The 22,760-nt window shown below is 45.8% G+C and overlaps 1 protein-coding gene across 6 annotated transcripts in view; it reads left to right on the plus strand.

The window, feature by feature from the left end:
* The window catches only part of LOC143762035 (programmed cell death 1 ligand 1-like), a 173,391-nt gene that overhangs the window by 145,033 nt on the left and 5,598 nt on the right, over positions 1 to 22,760 (plus strand). For all 6 annotated transcript variants that reach the window (XM_077249155.1, XM_077249156.1, XM_077249159.1 and 3 more), the window contains 3 exons: positions 4,393 to 4,683; positions 9,791 to 9,883; positions 19,631 to 19,777. In XM_077249155.1, the coding sequence (XP_077105270.1) occupies positions 4,393 to 4,683; positions 9,791 to 9,883; positions 19,631 to 19,777 (531 nt within the window). The remainder of the gene's footprint in view (positions 1 to 4,392; positions 4,684 to 9,790; positions 9,884 to 19,630; positions 19,778 to 22,760) is intronic.

Below are 22,760 nucleotides of genomic sequence, written 5' to 3' on the forward strand. Positions count from 1 at the left end.
GCACACTTTTAGGATTCTCCCTTGCCGGTGGACAGTTTTGTCAGCACAAGCATATGATTTGTATACTTCTGACCACATTCCGACTAGACGTTCCCGGCCTCACTCAGTTCATTTTCATAGAGTGAGGCCACACATGTCTAGTCGGCACGTGACCGCATGTATGTAAATCGCCGGCACAAGAGAATTCTGACAGCGTGCAGTGCGCACTGTGAGAAGTCAGAAGTCTGCAGTAACAAAGAATGACTGCAGACTCATTACAAACCTGGACATCCCCTTTAATGCTCCTAACATAAATAAAACATGAGAGTTAGTATCACAAATAACATTTACATCCAGGTACCTGATAGATGACGTTGCCTCTGGAGCCGTTCTCCTTCTTTTCTTCATCTTGCCCAGACTCCGTGATGAGTTTTCTCATCCACAGCCGTCTCTGCAGACCTCCATCTTTTCCGCTCTTTTGCAGAAAATCCCCACATGATACCCTTAAAGATACAAGTGTCATTATAATGCTCCTGAATTAAAAATTGCCCCTCACTATATTGTCTGCACAAAACATGACCCCCACACTGCCCCTCTTATGGTACATGCTCTTTACACTGACCTCTCCTTTCCATACCGGCCCCCTCTTCACACTGTCCACTGACACTGTGTCCCCCCTATAGGGCCCAGTATTTATACTGTAGTCTCTCATCGCACTCCCCCTCCTTGGTATACTGTCCGCTCCTGGCTGTGCCCTTACACTGTCCCCCATGCTACGAACCCACTACTCAGTTTCTATTCTGTGCCCACTCACTTTTCTCCCCCATACTGTCTCATCACACTATTCCCCTCCCTCCTCATACTGTCTCCTCTCACATCCCTCCTGTTCACCATACTGTCTCCTCATATATTTACCCCCTCGCTTTCTATACTGCCTGTGCACCTGACTCCCCATACTGTGTCTGCACACATCCCATCACCCTCACTCGCTGTACTCTGTCCACATACATTTTTCACATCGCTACTCATACTGTGCCCGCATACATTCCCCCGTTCGCTCCCCATACTGTCTGCACCCATCCCCCTGTACTGTTTCCTCATACATGCCCCCCATTACCCATACATGCCCCATTCCCCAGTACTGTTTCCTCATACATGCCCCCCATTCCCCCATACTGTTTCCTCATACATGCCCCCCATTGCCTAGTACTGTTTCCTCATACATACCCCCCATTCCCCAGTACTGTTTCCTCATACATGCCCCACATTCCCCCATACTATTTCCCCATCTCCCCCTTTGCTCTTCATTTTGTGTCCTCAAATATCCCCCACATTAAATCCCCCATCCCCACTCCAATTCTCCCCACACATAAATCCCCCTATCCTCACACAAATTGTCACCACACACAATAAATCCCTCCATCAACACTCCAATTGTCCCCACACATAATAAATCCCCTCATCCCCACTCAAACTCACCACACGCATAATAAATCCCCCCATCCCCACTCAAATTGTTCCCCCCTCCCATCTTGTATGAATGGCTCAGCTTTCCCCCCTTGTATGAATGCCCAGCTTTCCTCCCCCTTGTATGAATGGCTCAGCTTTCCCCCCTTGTATGAATGCCCAGCTTTCCCCCCCTTGTATGAATGGCTGTTTCCTCCCCCTGGTATGAATGGCTCAGTTTCCCCCCCTTGTATGAATGGCTCAGTTTCCTCCCCCTTCTATGAATGGCTCAGCTTTCCTCCCCCTTGTATGAATGGCTCAGTTTCCTCCCCCTTGTATGAATGGCCCAGCTTTCGTCCCCCCCTTGTATGAATGGCTTAGTTTCCTCCCCTTGTATGAATGGCCCAGCCTTCCTCCTTGTATGAATGGCTCAGTTTCCTCCCCCTTGTATGATTGGCCCAGCTTTCGTCCCCCCTTGTATGAATGGCTCAGTTTCCCCCCCCCCCTGTATGAATGGTTCAGTTTCCTCCCCCTTGTATGAATGGCTCAGCTTTCCCCCCTGTATGAATGGCTCAGCTTTCCCCCCCCCCTTGTATGCATGGCTCAGCTTCCCCCCCTTGTATGAATGGCTCAGCTCTCCCCCTCGTATGAATGGCTCAGCTTTCCCCCTTGTATGAATGGCTCAGCTTTCCTCCCCCTTGTATGAATGGCTCAGCTTTCCTCCCCCTTGTATGAATGGCTCAGCTTTCCTCCCCCTTGTATGAATGGCTCAGCTTTCCCCCCTTGTATGAATGGCCCAGCTTTCGTCCCCCCCTTGTATGAATGGCTCAGCTTTCCTCCCCCTTGTATGAATGGCTCAGCTTTCCTCCCCCTTGTATGAATGGCTCAGCTTTCCCCCCTGTATGAATGGCTCAGCTTTCCCCCCCCCCTTGTATGCATGGCTCAGCTTCCCCCCCTTGTATGAATGGCTCAGCTCTCCCCCTCGTATGAATGGCTCAGCTTTCCCCCTTGTATGAATGGCTCAGCTTTCCTCCCCCTTGTATGAATGGCTCAGCTTTCCTCCCCCTTGTATGAATGGCTCAGCTTTCCCCCCTTGTATGAATGGCCCAGCTTTCGTCCCCCCCTTGTATGAATGGCTCAGTTTCCTCCCCCTTGTATGAATGGCCCAGCTTTTGTCCCCCCCTTGTATGAATGGCTCAGTGTCCTCCCCCTTGTATGAATGGCTCAGCTCTCCCCCTTGTATGAATGGCTCAGCTTTCCCCAGCTCCTGCTCCCATCTTGCATGCATGGCTCGCTCCCCCATCCTCCCTCCGCCCTCCTTCATCCTCTCCCCGTCCTCCCTGGCTGTCATACTCACCTTTCCACAACGCGCCAAACCTAGCTCTGTCCCAGTGCGGCAGCTTCTTCCTGCGTGAGCGGTCACGCGGTACCGCTCATTAAGGTGATGAATATGCGTCCATATTCATCACCTTAATGAGCGGTACCACGTGAACACCCACACAGGATGAGCTGCAGGTGCTGAGACCAGGCATCGCTGGAGTTGGTGAGTATGACGTCCTCAAGCGGGGGGTGGAGAAGTTGTGAGGCGGGCGGGCGCAAGCGGGGAGAAGACCCCGGACTTAAATTTAAAAAAACAAACAAAGCAGAACAGAACAAAAAACTTGCTCAGGTGCCCCCCCGGCATCGTCCCGCCCTAGGCATGTGCCCTCAAGTTCCTAGTGGCAAATACAGCCCTGGTAACTGTAGGGGTGGGAGCAATGATAAGTGACCAAAACTACAGCAAAAAAGGATGAGAACAGACATTTGTCTGTTCTCATCCTTTTTTGCTGTTGTTTTGGTCACTTGGTCAATCCCTGCAGAGCCACTTCTTTAAAGTGGTTGTCTTGCTCATTGCCTATCATTTCTACCTGTTTTCTGTTCCATTTCCATGACAGCAGGAGAAATTGATTCACAATCGGTGTTACTTCATAGCTAGATTTCTAAAATGTAACATGGACAAAACAGAATTCATCATCTTTCCCCCATCTCACTCAACTCCCCCATTAGACCTATCCATTAAAGTAAATGGCTGCTCACTATCCCCAGTCCCACAAGCTCGATGCCTCAGGGTAATCCTTAACACTGATCTCTCCTTCAAACCACATATCCAAGCCCTTTCCACTTCCTGACGACTTCAACTCAAAAATATTTCCCGGATCCATACATTCCTAAACCAAGAATCTGCAAAAACCCTAGTCCATGCCCTCATCACCTCCCGCCTTGACTACTGCAACTTTCTGCTCTGTGGCTTCCCCTCTAACACTCTCGCACCCCTCCAATCTATCCTAAACTCTGCTGCCCGACTAATCCACCTGTCACCCCGCTATTCCCCGGCCTGTCATCTATGTCAATCCCTTCACTGGCTCCCCATTACCCAAAGACTTCAGTTCAAAACCCTAACCATGACATACAAAGCCATCCACAACCTGTGTCCTCCATACATCTGTGACCTCGTCTCCCGGAGCTTTCCTCCTATACTCCCCTCTCATCTCCTCTTCCCACAATCGCATACAAGATTTCCCCCACGCATCACCCCTACTCTGGAACTCTCTACCCCAACATAACAGACCCTCGCCTACCATGGAAACCTTCAAAAAGAACCTGAAGACTGCTGCACGACCAGCTCTACCCTCACCTACTGTATCCTCACCCATCCCTTATAGCATGTGAGCTCTCATGGGCAGGGCCCTCTCTCCTCCTGTACCAGTCGCGACTTGTATCATTTAAAATTACTGTACTTGCTTTTGTTATGTATATCCCTTCTCACATGTAAAGCGCTATGGAATAAATGGCGCTATAATAATAAATAATAATAAGTGGACAGGTTGATTTCACAGAAGTGTGATTGACTTGGAGTTACATTGTGTTGTTTAAGTGTTTCCTTTATTTTTTTGAGCAGTGTATAATAAAATACTCTTTTTTCCTTAGCACCATACAAGAACATAACAACACAAGTCAGAGATGTGGTTAATTCCTCTGGTGAGACAGTTCGAGAAGTTTCCTGTCAATCATTTGGATATCCAAAGGCCAATGTCACTTGGGTGGTAGACAAGGAGAATCTCACTGTGGTCCAGAACATCAGCTACAAAATAACTGCTGATAGATTGTTCAATGTCACAAGTGTAGTCAGAATCCCAGTAACATTTAGTGCAACACTCACTTGTACCTTCTGGAATGAAATAAATCATAATGAAACATCTCTCACTTTTACGGTATCAGGTAATCACAATTTTCTGTAATTCTCAACAGTTAAATATCTAGCCTTATGTTTACCTACCCATTTATTTCTTTTATTTTTTATTATTAAGTTTTTCTCGCTTTATTGATTATTCAACAACACTGAGACAGGTGACAGCATTACAGTTGTTTTGTACAAATCCAGGGTTCCCATAACAGTGCATAGGGCCTGTACCTCTAGTTTCATATGAAGCCATTCAGTTTTTGTATCTGAATTTGATATGAAAAATTAATTATTTTGGAAATATTGCTTCTCTGCCATGTTAGAGAGGCTTAAAAACCACAAATGGAAGGCATGAGGCTCTGTGCACACGATGCGGATTTTGCTGCGGATCCGCAGCGGGTCCACAGCAGTTTCCCATGAGATTACAGTACAATGTAAACCTATGGGAAACCGAAAACGCTGTGCCCATGCTGCGGAAAAAAACGCGCAGAAACGCAGCAATTTACATTCCGCAGCATGTCAATTCTTTGTGCGGAATCCGCAGCGGTTTTACACCTGCTCCATAATAGAAAACCGCAGGTGTAAAACCGCTTTGGAATCCGCACAAAAACCGCGGTAAATCCGCTATAAATCCGCAGGAAAAATGCAGTGTTTTTGCCCTGCGGATTTATTAAATCCGCTGCGTAAAAATCCGCAGTGGACCATTCTATATGTGCACACACCCTTATAGGTAAGGTGCCTCAAGTGAGCGTTCTTCCTGATCACTAAGGAGGGAGCTCAGGGAGACGCGGTCTGACCAAGAAAAGCTTATGATCCAAGAAGCCATATTGCAGCGTTGTGCATGCGTTTTGCTGCGTTTTTGTTTGCGTTGTGCGTTGCGGCGCCGACGCTGCGGCGCACAACGCAAATGTGAACGTAGCCTAATATGTTATTGAGTTGTACCATAACCTATATTGTTATTATGTTCAAATATATACAGTATGTAATGTTCTTTTAAAGAGAACCTGTGGCCAGATTGTCTCTATACAGTATAAGGTTTAACTGCTTGGGATGAGCGAAAGTGCTCAGATAACAAGCAGGCAATCCCTGCACGTGTTGCTGCTGTCAAACAGCTGCAAGACATGGAGCCGCGGGGACTCGAACATATTTTTAGAGCACACCGAAGACACTCGGTTAGCACATGAGCATGCTCTGATAACATCTTATCCCAGCACGTTCGCTCATCACTAATAACCACCATTCTTTCTTCATAAGAGCCCAGCTATCCCGCATACCTAAGAAAATAACTTTTCTAATTGTCCTATATTAAGACTAGCTATTGAACCCGTTCTACGCCCGGGTGGCAAGCATTTATATTGGTATATAGTCTCCATCCTGATATGTGCTGCTTCCATCCTTCGCCCTAATCTTGTCATGTGCTGCTACCATCTTGCGCCCCCATCCTGTCATGTGCAGCCCCCATATTGTGCCCCCATCCTGTCATGTGCAGCCCCCATCCTGTGCCCTCATCCTGTCATGTGCTCCCATCCTGCGCCCCAATCCTGTCATGTGGTGCTCCCATCCTGCGCCCCCATTCTGTCATGTGCTGCTCCCATCCTGCGCCCCAATCCTGTCATGTGGTGCTCCCATCCTGCACCCCCATGCTGTCATGTGCTGCTTCCATACTGCACCCCCATTCTGGTATGTGCTGCCCCATCCTGTCATGTGCTGCACCTATCCTGCACCCCCATCTTGTCATGTGCAGCTCCCATCCTGCTCCCTCATTTTGTAATGTGCTGCTCCCATTATGAGCCCCCATCCTGTCATGCGCTGCTCTCATCCTGCGCCCCTATCTTGTCATGTGCTGCTCCCATCCTGCGCCCCATTCAGTAAAGTGCTGCTCCCATCCTGCGCCCCATCCTGTCATGTGCTGCTCTCATCCTGCGCCCCCATTCTGTCATGTGCTGCTCCCATCCTGCGCCCCCATTCTGTCATGTGCTGCTCCCATCCTGCGCCCCATTCGGTAAAGTGCTGCTCCCATCCTGCGCCCCATCCTGTCATGTGCTGCTCCCATCCTGCGCCCCCATCCAGTCATGTGCTACTCCCATCCTGTGCCCCCATTCTGTCATGTGCTGCTCCCATCCTGCACCCTCATTCTGTAATGTACTGCTCCCATCCTGAGCCCCCATCCTGTCATGTGCTGCTCTCATCCTGCGCCCCCATTCTGTCATGTGCTTCTCCCATCCTGCGCCCCCATTCTGTCAGGTGCTGCCCCCATCCCGCGCCCCATCCTGTCATGTGCTGCTCCCATCCTGCGCCCCATCCTGTCATGTGCTGCTCCCATCCTGCACCCCATTCTGTCATGTGCTGCTCCCATCCTGCGCCCCCATTCTGGTATGTGCTGCCCCCATCCTGTAATGTGCTGCACCTATCCTGCGCCCGCATTCTGTCATGTGCTGCTCCCATCCTGCGCCCCCATCCTGTCATGTGCTGCTCCCATCCTGCACCCTCATTCTGTAATGTGCTGCTCCCATCCTGAGCCCCCATCCTGTCATGTGCTGCTCTCATCCTGCGCCCCCATCCTGTCATGTGCTGCTCCCATCCTGTGCCCCCATTCTGTCATGTGCTGCTCTCATCCTGCATCCCATTCTGTAATGTGCTGCTTCCATCCTGCACCCCCATCCTGTCATGTGCTGCTCCCATCCTGTCATGTGCTGCTCTCATCCTGCACCCCATTCTGTAATGTGCTGCTTCCATCCTGCGCCCCCATCCTGTCATGTGCTGCTCTCATCCTGTGCCCCATCCTGTCATGTGCTGCTCCCATCCTGCGCCCCCATCCTGTTATGTGCTGCTCTCATCCTGTGCCCCCATCCTGTCATGTGCTGCCCCATCCTGCATCCTGCGCCCCCATTCTGTCATGTGCTGCTCTCATCCTGCGCCTTCATCCTGTCATGTGCTGCCCTCATTCTGTCATGTGCTGCTCTCCTCCTGCACCCCATCCTGTCATGTGCTGCCCCATCCTGAGCCCACATTCTGTCATGTGCTGCTTTCATCCTGCGCCCCCATCCTGTCATGTGGTGCTCCCATTCTGTGCCCCCATTCTGTCATGTGCTGCTCCCATCCTGCACCCCAATTCTGTCATGTTGGGCTCCCATCCTGCACCTCCATGCTGTCATGTGCTGCTCCCATCCTGAGCCTCCATTCTGGTATGTGCTGCCCCCATCCTGTAATGTGCTGCACCTATCCTGCGCCCCCATCCTGTCATGTGCGGCTCCCATCCTGCATCCCCATTCTGTCATGTGCTGCTCCCATCCTGTGCCCCATTCTGTAATGTGCTGCCATCCTGTGCCCCCATTCTGTCATGTGCTGCTCCCATCCTGCACCCCAATTCTGTCATGTTGGGCTCCCATCCTGCACCTCCATGTTGTCATGTGCTGCTCCCATCCTGCGCCTCCATTCTGGTATGTGCTGCCCCCCATCCTGTAATGTGCTGCACCTATTCTGCGCCCCCATCCTGTCATGTGCGGCTCCCATCCTGCATCCCCATTCTGTAATGTGCTGCTCCCATCCTGCGCCCCCATCCTGTCATGTGCTGCTCTCATTCTGCACCCCCATCCTGTCATATGCTGCTTCCATCCTGCGCCCCCATTCTGTAATGTGCTGCTCCCATCCTGCACCCCCATTGTGTCATGTGCTGCTCATATCCTGTACCCCCATTCTGTAATGTGTTGCTCCCATCCTGTCATGTGCTGCTCTCATCCTGCGCCCCATCCTGTCATGTGCTGCTCCCATCCTGCGCCCTCATTCTGTCATGTGCTGCGCCCATCCTGCGCCCCCATTCTGTCATGTGCTGCTCTCACCCTGCGCCCCTATTCTGTAATGTGCTGCCCCCATCCTGCGCCCCATCCTGTCATGTGCTGCTCCCATCCATATGCCCCATATGCTGCTCCATAAAGGTTGATGGCCCCCATAAGATGCTCCATAGCATAATATGCCCCGAATGCTGCTGCTGCGATTAAACAAAAAATACATACTCACCTCTTGTCACTGAGTGCGAAGGCAGGAACACCGGCGCGCTATGGGGGTCAGGTGCCGGAGTCGTCGCTGGCTCAGGCCCCCGGCACTTGCGATATTCAGCTGTCCCCGTTCCATCGCTGCATGATGCTCTGTCTTCCTTGTCCTCTAGCTGTGACTGTTCAGTCAGAGGGCGCGCACTAACCACGTCATCGCGCCCTCTGACCTGAATGTTACAACCAGAGGGCGCGGAAGACAGAGCGGCGCGCAACGGTGGAACGGGGACAGGTGAATATCACATACTCAACCCCTCCTGGCACGTCCCTGCTTCTCCGTCGGAGATCGCGGTATGCGTTCAGTGCTTACACATACCGCGATCTCCTGGGCTGCGTCACTCTGTGGGGTCCAGACTGCGCAGGCACTTGCGCTTCCGCCGTCTATAATGGCTTCGGACAGAGTTACGTTCCCAGCGTTATATTATAGATATTCAGTGCTGTCTGGTCCTATGGGATGAGTATCTCTGGACTGTGCTTGGTGCCTCCTCTGTCTTTGTAATTGCCGTTCCTCCTCCCTTGATTGACAAGGTTGACATCATGCCCAGAGTCTGCGTAGCTCCTGTCCTCTACAGTGCTAGAGTGATATTTGAATAGACTGTGTAGATGACGTAGGAGATGTCAGCCATGTCAATCAAGACAGGAGGACAGCAGTTACAGAGACAGAGGGGGCACCAAGCAGAGGAGAAGCTGGGCTCAGCCCAGAAACACCCATTGGATTATACTGTGTCAATTAGCACAGGGCATGGGACAATAATAAAAGTAACTTTTTAGGAATGTGGGGAAATTGGGATGTCACAGGAATGCTTTGAAAAATGCGATGGAAAAGTGGCGGTTAAAGCTTATATAGGGAAAACCTGGTGAGAAGTTCCCTTTAAGTATTGAATTTAGTCTATAGCATCAGCTCACACTTAACAAATATAATCCCCTTCAGACCCTAAATATTGAGCGGTTCATATGACCACTTGTGCCAAACACTTGTCATTGCAAATTTGTGTGCTACTGTATAAATGGCCACATACTGTATAGTGTGAATGGCATTGTTTAGTTTATTCTATTGTTTTAGTTAATTTTATCTGATTGTTGATGTTTTTTACAGGACCTGTAAAAAATGAGAAATCTCAAGAATGGAAGCTATCATTTGTCAGTTTGGCAATATGGATTGTAGTTGTTAGCTTGGCAGTGGGGTATGGTAAGTCAATTTAATTTATTTTTCACTTTAGCTTAGCAGATAGGGAATCAAAAATTTGTAACATTGTTTGTTCCCCTATCCTCTGTATTTCTTGTATATATTTGTTCAAAACTTGTGCAGAACCCTCCATTAACGCTAAAATACCAATAAAGCATTCTGATTATGAAGTGCTCCCCTCCCAAAACACTTTAAATAATTCAGTATTTTCTATTGCCAAATCAGGAATCACAATACAAAGTTAGGCTGCCGTCACACTAGCAGTATTTGGTCAGTATTTTACATCAGTATTTGTAAGCCAAAACCAGGAGTTGGTGATAAATGCAGAAGTGGTGCATATGTTTCTATTATACTTTTCCTCTAATTGTTCCACTCCTGATTTTGGCTTAAAAATACTGATGTAAAATACTGACCAAATACTGCTAGTGTGACGGCAGCCTAAGTCAGTAAAATACAGTAGCTACGGAAAGTATTCAGACCCCTTTAAATTTTTCACTTTCTCTTTCATTGCATCATTTGGTAAATGCAAAAAAAGTTCTTTTTTTTTCTCATTAATGTATACTCTGCCCCCCATCTTGACTGAATAAAAAAACAGAAATGTAGAAATTTTTGCATATTTATTAAACAGCGAAAAACTGAAATATCACATGATCATAAGTATTCAGACCCTTTGCTCAGACACTCATATTTAAGTCACATGCTGTCCTTTTCCTTGTGATCATCCTTGAGATGGTTCTACTCCTTCATTGGAGTCCAGCTGTGTTTAATTAAACTGATAGGATTTGATTTGGAAAGGCACACACCTGTCTATATAAGACCTCACAGATCACAGTACATGTCAGACCAAATGAGAATCATGAGGTCAAAGGAACTGGCCAAGGAGCTCAGAGACAGAATTGTGGCAGGGTACAGATCTGACCAAGGTTACAAAGAATTTCTGCAGTACTCAAGGTTCCTAAGAGCACAGTGGCCTCCATAGTCCTTAAATGGAAGAAGTTTGGGACCACCAGAAGTCTTCCTAGACCTGGCCGTCCACCCAAACTGAGCAATCGTGGGAGAAGAGCCTTGGTGAGAGAGGTAAAGAAGAACCCCAAGATCACTGTGGCTGAGCTCCAGAAATGCAGTAGGGAGATGGGAGAAAGTTCCACAAAGTCAACTATCAATGCAGCCCTCCACCAGTCAGGCCTTTTTGGCAGAGTGGCCCAACGGAAGCCTCTCCTCAGTGCAAGACATATGAAAGCCTGCATAGAGTTTACAAAAAACACATGAAGGACTCCCAGACTATAAGAAATAAGATTCTCTGGTCTGATGAGATGAAGATAGACCTTTTTGGTGATAATTCTAAGCGGTATGTGTGGAGAAAACCAGGCACTGCTCATCATCTGCCCAATACAATCCTAACAGTGAAACATGGTGGTGACAGCATCATGCTATGGGGGTGTTTTTCAGCTGCAGGGACAGGACGACTGGTTGCCATTGAAGGAAACATGAATGTGGCTAAGTACAAAGATATCCTGGATGAAAATCTCTTCCAGAGTGCTCTGGACCTCAGACTTGGCCGAAGGTTCACCTTCCAACAAGACAATGATCCTAAGCACACAGCTAAAATAACAAAGGAGTGGCTTCAGAACAACTCTGTGACTATTCTTGACTGGCCTATCCAGAGTCCTGACTTAAACCCAATTGAGCATCTCTGGAGAGAGCTGAAAATGGTTATTCACCAACGTTCACCATCCAACCTGACGGAACTGGAGAGGATCTGCATGGAAGATTGGCAGAGGATACCCAAATCCAGGTATGAAAAACTTGTTGCATCATTCCCAAGAAGACTCATGGCTGTACAAGCTCTAAAGGGTGCTTCTACTCAATACTGAGCAAAGGGTCTGAATACTTATGACCATGTGATGTTTCTGTTTTTCTCTTTTAATAAATTTGCAAAAATTTCTACATTTCTGTTTATTTCAGTCAAGATGGGGTGCAGAGTGTACAATAATGAGAGAAAAATTAACTTTTTTGAATTTACCAAATGGCTGCAATGAAACAAACAGTGAAAAATATTTTTCTGGCCATATGAGGGCTTGTTTTTTGCAGGACGAGTAGTACTTTTGAATGACACCATTCATTTTGCCTTATAGTGTACTGGAAAATGCGGAAAAAAAATCCAAGTGCGTTGAAATTGCAAAAAAAGTGCAATCCCACAATTGTTTTTTGGGTTTTTAATTTACCATGCTCACTAAATGGTAAAACTGACCTCACAATATGATTTCCCAGATCAGTACAAGTATGCACATACCAAACATGTACAGTTTTTCTTTATTAAAATAATGACAAAATTTTGTACATTTGTAAAAACATTTGTTTTTGTCGCTATTTGCCGAGACTTTGTGATCTGGGGCTGTATGAGCAAAAAAACATAATCCTGGAGTTTTGATTTCTTTTTCTCGTTGTGCCGTTTACAGATCGGATTAATTTATTTTAGATTTTGATAAGTCGGACATTGCTGAACACAGCCTTACCAAATATGGGTATTTTTTATTTGTTTTATTTTTAATGGGGCAAAAGGGGTGTGATTTCAACTATTGTGTTTTTTTTTTTCATTTATTTATTTTTTTCATATTTTAAAAAACTTTTTTTTTTTCTTTTTACTATCTTCATCTCCAATAGTCCGCTTAGGAGACTTGAAGCTGCCATCATCCGTTCTCCTGGCTATACATAACAGTGCATTAGCATGGCTATATATAACAGAAATCATGATCTACTGTGAACACCGGCCATGAGCCGGCGTTCACAGGAGGAGCGTAATGACAGGCATGGGGGTCATCAGCAGACACCCAGCTCTCATGACAATACATCACCGCCCCCTGATCGCCTGACAGATTAAATCAGCCATCAAGTGTGGGAAAGATGTGGGCTTGGAGTGCGAGCCCATATCAAAGGCAGGGACACTACCTTTGATGAACATGTACGTAGTGAAGGGGTTAATAAAGTGTTTATTTCTGTTTATGTTCATGGTTATGGCTTACAGCCAATGAAAACCCAAAAGTCATTATCTCAATAATTAATAATTGCTAAGGCCTCCTAAGTGTTTAAAATGGTCCCTTAGTCTGTTTCAGTAGGCTCCACAATCATGGGGAAGACTGCTAACTTGACAGATGTCCAGAAAGCAGTTATTGACACATTCCACAAGGAGGGGAAGCCACAAGAGGTTATTGCAATTAATAATTGCTAAGGCCTCCTAAGTATTTAAAAAGGTCCCTTAGTCTGTTTTAGTAGGCTCCACAATCATCGGGAAGACTGCTAACTTGACAGATGTCCAGAAAGCAGTCATTGACACATTCCACAAAGAGGGGAAGCCACAGCAGGTTATTGCTAAAGAAGTTGGCTGTTCACAGAGTGCTGTATCCAAGCATATTAATGCAAAGTTGAGTGGAAGGAAAAAGTGTGGTAGAAAAAGGTGCACAAGCAACCAGGATAACCGCAGCCTTGAAAGGATTGTTAAGAAAAGGCCATTCAAAAATTTTGGGGAGATTCACAAGGAGTGGACTGCTGCTGGAGTCATTGCTTCAAGAGCCACCACACACAGACGTATCTAGGACATGGGCTACAAGTGTCGCATTCCTTATGTCAAGCCACTCATGACCAATAGACAATGCCAGAAGCGTTTTACCTGGGCCAAGGAGAAAAAGAACTGGACTATTGCTCAGTGGTCGAAGGTGGTGTTTTCAGATGAAAGTATATTTTGCATTTAATTTGGAAATCAAGGTCCCAGAGTATGGAGGAAGAGTGGAGAGGCCACAATCCAAACTGCTTGAGGTCTAGTGTGAAGTTTCCGCAATCAGTGATGGTTTGGGGAGCCATGTCATCTGTTGGTGTAGGTCCACTGTGTTTTATCAAGGCCAAAGTCGGCGCAGCCGTCTACCAGGAAATTTTAGTGCACTTCATGCTTCCCTCTGCCGACAAGCTTTTTGGAGATGGAAACTTCATTCTCCAGCAGGACTTGGCACCTGTCCACACTGCCAGAAGTACCAATACCTGGTTTAAAAACAACAGTATCACTGTGCTTGATTGGCCAGCAAACTCGCCTGATCTTAACCCCATGGAGGTATTGTCAGAGGAAGATGAGAGACACCAGACCCAACAATACAGACGAGCTGAAGTCTGCTATCAAAGCAACCTGGGCTTCCATAACACCTCAGCAGTGCCACAGGCTGATCTCATCCCTGCCACGCTACATTTATGCAGTAATTGATGTAAAAGGAGCCCTGACCAAGTATTGAGTGCATTTACTGAACATACATTTCAGTAGGCCAACGTTTCTGATTTTAAAATAATTTTTCAAGCAGGTGTTATAAAGTATTATAATTTAAAGGGAGCCAGTCACCAGGTTTGGCCGATTAGAGATACACCCATCACCTTTCAGGGTTGATATACAGCATTCTATAATGCTATATATCTGCCCCCAACCCGACCTGCAAGTGAAGAAAAATAACTTTTATTATACTCAACTGTGGGGCAGTCTGGTCTGATGGGCGTCACTGGTCTTGGTACGGCGCCTCTCTTCTTCTTGTGATGCCGCCCCCCTGCTTTCTTCGTGTGGATGACGCGTCTCCTCGGCCCCTCGTTCCTGTGCAGGTGTACTTCTCTGCCCTGTTGAGAGCAGAGAAAAGTACTGCAGTGCGCAGGTGCCATGAAAGGTCAAAGAGCATCGGCGCATGCGCACTGCAGTACTGTGCTCTGCCCTTGACAGGGTAGAGAAGTGCGCCTGCGCAGGAGCGCTGTGCCGAGGAGACTGTGGATGACGAAGGAGCCATTCACATGAAGCAAGCAGTAGGATGGGGATCGTAAGAAGGTGGGAGGCGCTGGACTAAGACCAGTGACGCCCATCGGACCGGACCGCCCCGCAAGTTTTTTTTCCTCTTACAGGTTGGGGGCAGAAAAGTCTGCAAAAATCTTTTGTTTTGGATAGCATAAAGAAGGGTTGTTACTAGAGATGGATACATTTATTTGAGTGGAATTTAATTCAAATTTTACAAAAATCTGTATTCTCCAAAATGCAGATTTCTTTGTAATTTGCGCCACACAATTTCAGCAAAATGGTAGCCGGCTGGCCACCGTTTTTCTGAATGATAAAAAGCCGGCAAATAGTTAAAAAAACAAACAAACAAAAAATGAATACTCACCTCACCACTCACCTCTCTGGCTGCCCCTCTGCTTGCTGCTCATTGTGCAGTCCACTTCTTTTCACCATCACATGCAGCCTTCCCTACCTCTTCACTAAAGGTCAGGAATTCTGGACACGCTTAGGCTAGGTTCACATTGCGTTAAAGCAGCCAGTTCAACACATGCGTTAAACGGGCTGCGTTAACGCAAGTGCTGACATGTCATGTCGCTAGCGCAGATAGAGCTAGCAGATGCTCTATCTGCGCTAGCGGTGACGGACCCGGAAACGCTGCAACCCGCGTCCCAGGGTCCGTCACGCCATTTTGGGCGTGCGCTAGTGATGCGCCCGAAATAGATCATAATGGCAGCATTAACGGACTGCATTACACCGCGTTATGCCAGTGTGTAATGAAGTCCGTCTAGCAGACTTTTAAAACATAATGTGATCCCAGCCTTAGGAAGTCACTGCGCATTGTAAGGTTGACACAGGCGAGCAACAAGCAGGGGGTAACCGGATAGGTGAGCAATGAGGTGAGTATTACTTTCTCTTTTGCATGTTCCGTTTTTAAGCACGAGTCATACATAAGTTGGTTGTTCGTAACTCCATGACTGCCTTCATACTCCTCAGGGACCTCTCCCCATCCTACCCCAGCTCTGCATATTTAGGTGAAACTGGCAAAACTGGGGTGAACACTCCAAAATTAACACATTTTTGGAAACTTCGTGTTGCACAAGAATTTGGGATATTTGAAGGTGTTTTATACCAGAATTCTGGCGTAGTCACCTTGATGAATAGGGGCCTATGAGTCTACAACTCCTATACAAATGTTTGTGACTTCATGATAATAGCAAGAATAAGTAGACTGATGTAGGAGTGTATAACAGCAGAATAAGGGTACACAGAATTTGCTTGTAGTTTGTTACTATGGAAACACATAGTTCGCTGTAGACTCAAAACAGTAGGTAATTTTTTCTGAAATCTAATATATAAAGCTGAATGTGTGAATGTGTGTATGTGTGTATGTCCGGGATTGGCATCTGAACCGTCGCAGCTACAGCCACAAAATTTTGCAGTCACACGTCTGGACCCCGAGAGCGTCATAGGCTATGTTGTGAGGCGAAATTTTAACCCCGCGCTTTCCAATTCACCAAACAATTTTGCCCCTCTCTACATAATGGGGGAAAAAGTGAAAGGAAAAGTGTTGGAGGCGTCACAGCTACAGGCACAAAATTTTGCACAGTCACACGTCTGGACCCCGAGAGCGTCATAGGCTATGTTGTGAGGTGAAATTTTAACCCCGCGCTTTCCAATTCACCAAACAATTTTGCCCCTATCTACATAATGGGGAAAAAATGAAAGGAAAAGTGTTGGAGGCAAAATAACAGCTGCCAGATGTGAACAAGGGGGACTTAAAGAATGAGAGCGATGGCGCCAAAGAGTATATACTGTACAGTTGCTAAGGTGGGGCCCCGACATGGGATAATCACCACACCACCACGGGGATATGAACACACACACACAAAATGCGCCACACACTACCACGTGCTCGAACACATATACCACCCTCAGCACACATTTCACCACACATACACCAACCTCGCCACATAAAAGTCGAAACACAAAAGTCGCCGCTCAAAATTCGCCACGCGCAAAACTCTCCACATGCAAAACTCGCCACACGTGCAAAACTCACCTCATGGAAAACTCGCCACACGCAAAACTTGCACACGTGGAAAAATTGCCACATGCACAAAAGTTGCAACACATGCAAAAGTTGCCTCACACAAAACTTGCACATACTCAAAAGGCACCACACATAAAACTCGCCACGCGCAAAACTCGCCATGCACAAAACTTGCTGCACACAACTTGCTACAGTAACCTGTCACATGCAACTCGACACACAAAAAGTTGCTACACGCATGTCGCCACACAAAACTCATCTTACAAAAGTCGCTACATGCATGTCGCCACACGCAACTCAACACACACAACTTGACACACGAAACTCGCCCTAAAACACACACAAGTCTGGTATTATCCTTCAAAAATAAAAATCTGATTAATAAGCAGACAAACTACAAGAGCAACAAATGTACCATATAGGAATCCGGCAGCTGTCAGTCACATGACCTGTCTATTATGTGTATGTGTGAGCTAATATATACTGCCAGGGCGTGGGCTTTCTGTTGGCTGGGGAATTATCAGGCTGCCAATTTAGCTTACAAATACTGAGGTAAAAATACTGACCAAATAACGTGTGAACGAGGTCTAATACAGGGGAGATGACACACAGCTATATACTATATACAGGAGAGATGACACACAGGTATATACTATATAGAGGAGGAGATGACATACAGGTACATACTACATACAGGAGGAGATGACATACAGGTATATACTATATACAGGAGGAGATGACACACAGGTATATACTATATACAGGAGCAGATTACCTACAGGTATATAGTATATACAGGAGGAGATGACATACAGGTATATGCTATGTATAGGAGGAGATGACATACAGGTATATACTATATACAGGAGGAGATGACACACAGATATATACTATATATAGGTGAGATGACACACAGGTATATACTATATACAGGAGGAGATGACACACAGATATATACTATATACAGGAGAGATGACACACAGGTATATACTATATAGAGGAGGAGATGATATACAGGTACATACTACATACAGGAGGAGATGACATACAGGTATATACTATATACAGGAGGAGATGACACACAGGTATATACTATATACAGGAGCAGATTACCTACAGGTATATAGTATATACAGGAGGAGATGACATACAGGTATATGCTATGTATAGGAGGAGATGACATACAGGTATATACTATATACAGGAGGAGATGACACACAGATATATACTATATATAGGTGAGATGACACATAGGTATATGCTATGTATAGGAGGAGATGACATACAGGTATATACTATATATAGGAGGAGATGACATACAGGTATATACTATATACAGGGGAGTTGACACAGCAGGTATATACTATATACAGGGGAGATGACATACAGGTACATACTATATACAGGAGATGACATACAGGTGTATACTATATATAAGGGAGATGACAAACATGTATATACTGAGGTGAAAATGAGAGGTGTGAGGTGAATATGAAAAGGTGTGAGTGCAAAATGAGAGGAGTGAGGGAAAATAGTGGAGTGATCGGAAAATGACAGATGTGAGGTCGAAATGACAAGTGTTAGGGGGGAATGAGAGGAGTGAGGGGGAAAATAAGAGGAGTGAGGGGGAAAATGAGAGGTGTGAGGGAGAAAATGACAGATGTGAGGGGGAAAATGAAAGATGTGATGGGGAAAATGGTACAAAGTTGGTGCGATTCAATATTGACTTTACGTGAAGTTACGACATCCTTTTCAAAAGTTCTGGATAAGACCTTGATCATATATGACATTCGGGTAACAGGTTTGTCAAATTCCTTTCTTATTGGGAAACCACTGGGTAAATCTGACATGGAGAAGGACTTGGGGATCCTAGTTAATGATAAACTTACCTGGAGCAACCAGTGCCAGGCAGCAGCTGCCAAGGCAAACAGGATCATGGGGTGTATTAAAAGAGGTCTGGATACACATGATGAGAGCATTATACTGCCTCTGTACAAATCCCTAGTTAGACCGCACATGGAGTACTGTGTCCAATTTTGGGCACCGGTGCTCAAGAAGGATATAATGGAACTAGAGAGAGTACAAAGGAGGGCAACAAAATTAATAAAGGCGATGGGAGAACTACAATACCCAGATAGATTAGCGAAATTAGGATTATTTAGTCTAGAAAAAAGACGACTGAGGGGCGATCTAATAACCATGTATAAGTATATAAGGGGACAATACAAATATCTCGCTGAGGATCTGTTTATACCAAGGAAGGTGACGGGCACAAGGGGGCATTCTTTGCGTCTGGAGGAGAGAAGGTTTTTCCACCAAAATAGAAGAGGATTCTTTACTGTTAGGGCAGTGAGAATCTGGAATTGCTTGCCTGAGGAGCTGGTGATGGCGAACTCAGTTAAGGGGTTCAAGAGAGGCCTGGATGTCTTCCTGGAGCAGAACAATATTGTATCATACAATTATTAGGTTCTGTAGAAGGACGTAGATCTGGGGATTTATTATGATGGAATATAGGCTGAACTGGATGGACAAATGTCTTTTTTCGGCCTTACTAACTATGTAACTATGTAACTATGTAAAATGAGAGGCGTGATGGGAAAATAAGAGAAGTGAGGTGCTATAACTAACCACAGATATTTACTATGCCCAGGCAACGCCGGGCTCTTCAGCTAGTTAATTTATAAAGTTGCTGTGTTTTTATTTTTGAATACACTGGAGCAAAAAAAAAAATTGTAATTGTAAAATGTTACCATTATCAGTTTTCATCTGTGTCACACTGCTCATAATTTACGACTCCAATAGATTTTCCTAATTTGTTTTAATATGAATTTGTCAAATCAACTGTTAGTACTTCACAAAACTGTGCCTAGTTTTGATCAGTTTCTTGGTATTTGACTTTCCATAGGAAAGTACAAAAGAGCTCATCAGAAAAGGACTGCCTTCAACAAAAGCAGATGTACAAATGATGCCCTCAGTATCAATGATGATACATTAGCGACAAGCAAATATTCTTGCGACCATTTTGGAAACATATCTGAGAACACAATTGTTGGTAAATACTCAACTCTTTCTTTCACATTATGTACATATCTTATTATAATTAAAATATATAAATTTTCTCTTGGTTCAGTGTTTGAGCATTTCACAACTTCAAGTGCAATTAATTGAACAAAGAATCATGGAGAGATCTGCATATTCTCTAGAAACACCTATTGTCCCATGCTTCTTTTCAATTTAAAGAATATCCATCTTACATTTTTCTCTTTCAATGGGAAGGCAGGAAAAAATGTATTGTACACTTGGATCTTTGTACAAGTAAATACTGTAAATGAATATAAAGGAGAAGGGGGAGCGTGTATGTGTTTATGATCCTTCCTTTGTGAGCCAAAAATGCTAGAAAAAGCATTTTACACTGCATTTCAGGAATTTACACTGATCAGCCATAGCATAAAAACCACCTGCTTCGTATTATGCAAGTCCTCCACATATCGGCAAAACAGCTCTGATCCATAAGTTTTCGCAAAACCTTTGAATATGCAAATTACCTCTTCTGAGAAAAAGAGGACTTAACTCTATAGCGCCACCTGTTGGAAGTAGCGATCCTACAAGTCACAATCAACCCTCTAACGAGTCATGCAATATGACTTAGGATAAAAGCCAAATCAGTTGAAAGTGTCTAGTAGTAACTGGCCTGAAGCTATTAACTATAAGAGATTTTGATTGGAAGTGGCCGGAGAACTTTAGGAATATTCAGTACCTTCCACAAGATAATCATGGAGTTACTGAGGTTACTTGATGTGGACAGTCCCCATATATGTTAAACAGAAGCAGAATTTACCAATGCCATCCTTAGTTTTATGACAATAGTTGAGAAGTGTTAAAGAATATAATCAATTTACGTTACTTGATAAAGGATATATCTAAATTCTCTTAACATGGCACCAATCACAAAATATGATTGTGGAAGGGAGTTATTTGGTGGGGTACCCCTATAAATATTATTGTAGGATGCAGTCACCCCTGGTGGTAGAATTGTTCCCCACTTAGGGGTGGGTAATGGAATGCAGGCATATGCAGAACACTATTCAACAGCTATTCACAGGGAAGCACAAGTAGAACAACAGCAGGCTGATAACTGTGAGACTTTACTGACACGTAAAGTTAAGACATGTGACTGCTTGCGACTTGGGTAAAATGGCTACAGCAGCCTTTTACTAAATATACAGTAGATAACCAACACCCCGGGCGCCGACAGCAAAATAAGCGACCCCACAACATATTTAAAGGCAGTAAATACTTTAATCTCTAAATACAGGCTAATAAGTCCAGGCCAGAGGCAAACTCCACATCCTATAAAACATTCCGTGACAACACCACACTAGCCCATTGAGTAAGGGTATTAACACCACCCAGCCAATACCCTTGACCATTCATGACCTACACCCGCCATTTGTATTGGGATTCACTCATAGTTAATATCCCCCAAAACACTTAATGAGCCTCTGACCCAAACTAATCCCCGCCACACCTTCAAGGCTTGTTATATACCATCCTGCAACCCTAACGTCCACGGGTCCGTGCCAATCATGGTAAGATGGACACCATCACGTCTCAAAAAGTCCGCTGAGGGAATCTCCAAATCCCTATAATATATCACAATCCCACTATTCCTGACCACAAATGAGCCATGGCTTCTTTAACTTTTATTTTTGTCTTGTTCAGACTGTCTACTGACCTCCCTTACCTCCAATGTATCCATGCCACAATGTTCAAGAATACTAATAAAATCCCCTGTTAGGATAACCATAACTGCAAAAAATCGAGCTTAATATCCTGGATTAGTTTTCGGGAGGATCTAACTCCAGTATCGCTCCCCCCAACGTGTACCACCAACAAATCCGGGCAAAACCTTACTCCGTGTAATTACGCAAATTCCCAATCATCTGCTCGATGCTGCAGACCTATCCTGTCCAAGTTGCCGACCATCTGGATGCACATCAGGTCACAACTCCCCCCAGAAAACATACCAGTGACTTAGAATCCAAACCAGGAAAGAACCTATGGTGAAACAACCAACTCGACTAATACCAAAGAAAAGGCAACACCACCCTTAAAATTGTAACTAAATGAGGACGAACATAGGCACAAAACCTTGATGACTCTCAGTGCCCAAGGCGCCGAACCACCTCATCACTCAAACCCCAACGAGACACCTCTGTCGCTGCCACAATTCGAAAAGAATGTGACTCATACTCGTTGCACCTCTTGGCTAATTGTGACAAACACTCCCCAAATATTTCAATGAACTGATACCTAGATAATGCTGAACCATCCAAATTCTGGAGTAATGAACCCGGATAACCACCTCTTGCATGCAAGAAGTCTGACACTATTTTAACCGAACAACACTTATGCCCCAGAATGTCATACCTAAGCACCCACTGGAGACTGCGTGTTCTCAGACCCTAACCGCTCTGCTAATAAACCCTGCTACACATCAAACAATTGACCCCAGAAATCCGGTGAGCCTGCATTAGGTCCCTGACTAACTCGTACCAACCCTCCACATTCCTAACCCCACTACCGCTAGCGACATTCCCGACAAGGCAAATAAAACATTTATATCATGCTCATCAGGCTGCCTCAGAGGAGTCCTTGGATCAGCCACCACACTGCTTACTGGAGGTTCTGCATCTGCCCATGCTCCTGGGAACAGCTCACCGTCTTCTCCACTGTGTATGGGACTCCTGGTATTGCTGACAGATCTGAGGGGAATGCAGAAGGGATCAAGCGATGTTGCCCATTGTGACCCTCGCCAGTCGCCACGCCCTGTACCTTGGCACCTCTCTTCCTTGATCCTGTGGTCTGTCTGGAGGACCCACCAGCAGGGGGAGCTCTGCAGGCCCCGATTGGGCCTACCACCACTGAAGGCACTATGCCCACATCAGGTGCATCTGCAAACCTCAGCCCCTCGCAGACTGCGGGAGGGCTGCTCCTCTCTTCCACACTGCCGTGATCGCCTGCAGCAGGCCCTC

This window comes from Ranitomeya variabilis, chromosome 1 (assembly GCF_051348905.1).
Source record: "Ranitomeya variabilis isolate aRanVar5 chromosome 1, aRanVar5.hap1, whole genome shotgun sequence".
NCBI classification, from domain to species: domain Eukaryota; kingdom Metazoa; phylum Chordata; class Amphibia; order Anura; family Dendrobatidae; genus Ranitomeya; species Ranitomeya variabilis.